This window comes from Cyprinodon variegatus, unplaced genomic scaffold (assembly GCF_000732505.1).
Source record: "Cyprinodon variegatus isolate N-32 unplaced genomic scaffold, C_variegatus-1.0 Scaffold58, whole genome shotgun sequence".
Taxonomy (NCBI): Eukaryota; Metazoa; Chordata; class Actinopteri; order Cyprinodontiformes; family Cyprinodontidae; genus Cyprinodon; species Cyprinodon variegatus.
Genome location: NW_015150511.1, coordinates 760,734 through 762,770, shown reverse-complemented (window position 1 = coordinate 762,770; position 2,037 = coordinate 760,734). Strand labels below are relative to the sequence as shown.

Genomic DNA, 2,037 nt, shown 5'->3' with positions numbered 1-2,037 from the left:
AGACAGCAAGAAGCCTCCCAGATCTCCAGATGCATTTGAGATATCAAAAAAGTACTCCAGAGTGTTGTTCAACATGGGGGTGAGTAGAAAATGAAGGCTAATCATGTTTTGGGTGTACTATTCCTTTAATATAATGTTTCTTGAGCTTCATAGATTACACGTTGTTGCACTGTTGTCCCTACACTGCGCCTGCCCACAGTGCTTCATGCCACTCGGTCAGTACTAGCAGAGTTGTCACTGCGTGGGGCTCGGATACCGGTGTACGATTTGCTGTTTCATTTACAACGCGAAGGAAAAAACCGGAGGAAGGACGCCACCAAGGAGTCTGCGGCTTCAAAATGACAGGGAAGAACACAGCGACATCTGAGGTACCAACATTCTGCCATATGGAAGAAGGTAAGGAACGGGTGTGTCTGTGCGCACGTGGGCGCATACATGTGAATGTGTGTGTGCCTGTGTGCGTGCGGGCAGGCATGTACGTGGCTGTCTGTGTGTGCCTTCCTGTGTCTGTACCTGTCTGTCTCTCTTTCATAGAAGAAAGATGTTCTACTGATACACTGGATATTAATCGTTTAAATTTCTTCCTCCCAACTAAATACCTTACACAGTGACACAACAGCCAAATCAGAGGTTGGGGAAGGAAGGGAAGTCTGTTGCACAGATTTTAGGAGCCCCCCCACCGTACAAACCTGACGCCAAAGAGCAGCAAGCCCTGGAGAACTCAATGGCAAAGTGGATTGGGCGTTCTGGCCTGCCTGCAAGGACCATTGAGGATGAAGACTTTGTGGATATGATGAAACAAGCCGATATATGTTAAAAAGAGAATCAGTGTGTGGAGAAGTTCTATTCCTACAGTGTTATATAAATAAAATAGAGAAAAGGAGAAGCTGTCTGAAGAATTTTTATTCTGTACAGTGTGATATATATGTTTAAAAAAGCAGAGTGTAGAGAAGTTATATTATTTACAGTGTTGACTAAATGACTAAAATGACAAAAATGAGACTAAGACTAAAACAAAATCGGGAAGGCAATGACTAAATATGACTAAGACTTAAATAGATTTTTGTCGTTGTAACTAAGACTAAATAAAAAAAGCTGGATTGTTTTTTTTTACTTTTTTGGAACAACTGTGACCTTGATGACTGAGAACCTTCACCAACATGATCAAAGTTCACAACCTTCCCGCCACAGCCTGCTGGTGAATGATAAAGTGTCGTATATATTGTCATTTGGCAACAGTTAACGTGCCAGCTTTATTCTATCATTATCAGGATCTACAGGGATGGTTTTAAATCGACTGGTTAGCGACCACTGCTTTAGGCTAACTGCTGGAGATGGAAGGAGGAGAGCGGACAATCAGAGACGCATGCCGGGCAGCAGCTGGCCAGTGTGCTGGACCTAGGACCACAAAACAGTTCTTTCTAGAGCTAAATTAAAGCGACTTATTAAAAAGCAACCCAACAAACCCCTTAAAAGCATTTCCATCTTCTGCCTTTGTCTACATTATTTTCATCATTATCTTTCATTTTAAGTGTTTAATACAAGATACTTTCTCATCTCCTAATTTTTACTTTATATTTCATCATTAAATATCTCCCAGATCTCCTCATCATCATCATTCAGAGCTGCTCGTCCTATAGAAAGACTGTCACTGCAGCCAACTGGTTGCCGTGGTAATTCCTCTTCGACATCTGCTTCTCCTTAGTTATCTTCTGCTACCTATGACCCTCGTGAGGAAGCTTGGTTCTGCTCCTCTAGGCTCTCCGTTCTCTCTGATGCTGGTGAGACCAGTCGGCGGCGCTAACCTACCTGCAGTCGGGTTGCGTGCACGCCCTCCATGCATCCATCTCCACCGACAGCTGCTCGATCTTCAGAGGGACGCAGACCTCTCTCCTCTTCAGCAGCTGGCTGAGAGACAGACAGGAAAAGCTTTCATTAAAACCAGAAACCTAAACATGTTGCCTGCTTCCTGATTACCACCTTCAGGAGATGTTTATCCAGCTACATCCCTGAAAACGTCAAACAACTGAAAAAAAC

General features: G+C 43.6%; 1 protein-coding gene across 1 annotated transcript in view; it reads right to left on the bottom strand.

The window, feature by feature from the left end:
- The window catches only part of wdr17 (WD repeat domain 17), a 54,688-nt gene that overhangs the window by 7,562 nt on the left and 45,089 nt on the right, over nt 1–2,037 (bottom strand). Inside the window, exon 23 of the mRNA XM_015371445.1 lies at nt 1,810–1,908. Within this exon, the coding sequence (XP_015226931.1) occupies nt 1,810–1,908 (99 nt within the window). The remainder of the gene's footprint in view (nt 1–1,809; nt 1,909–2,037) is intronic.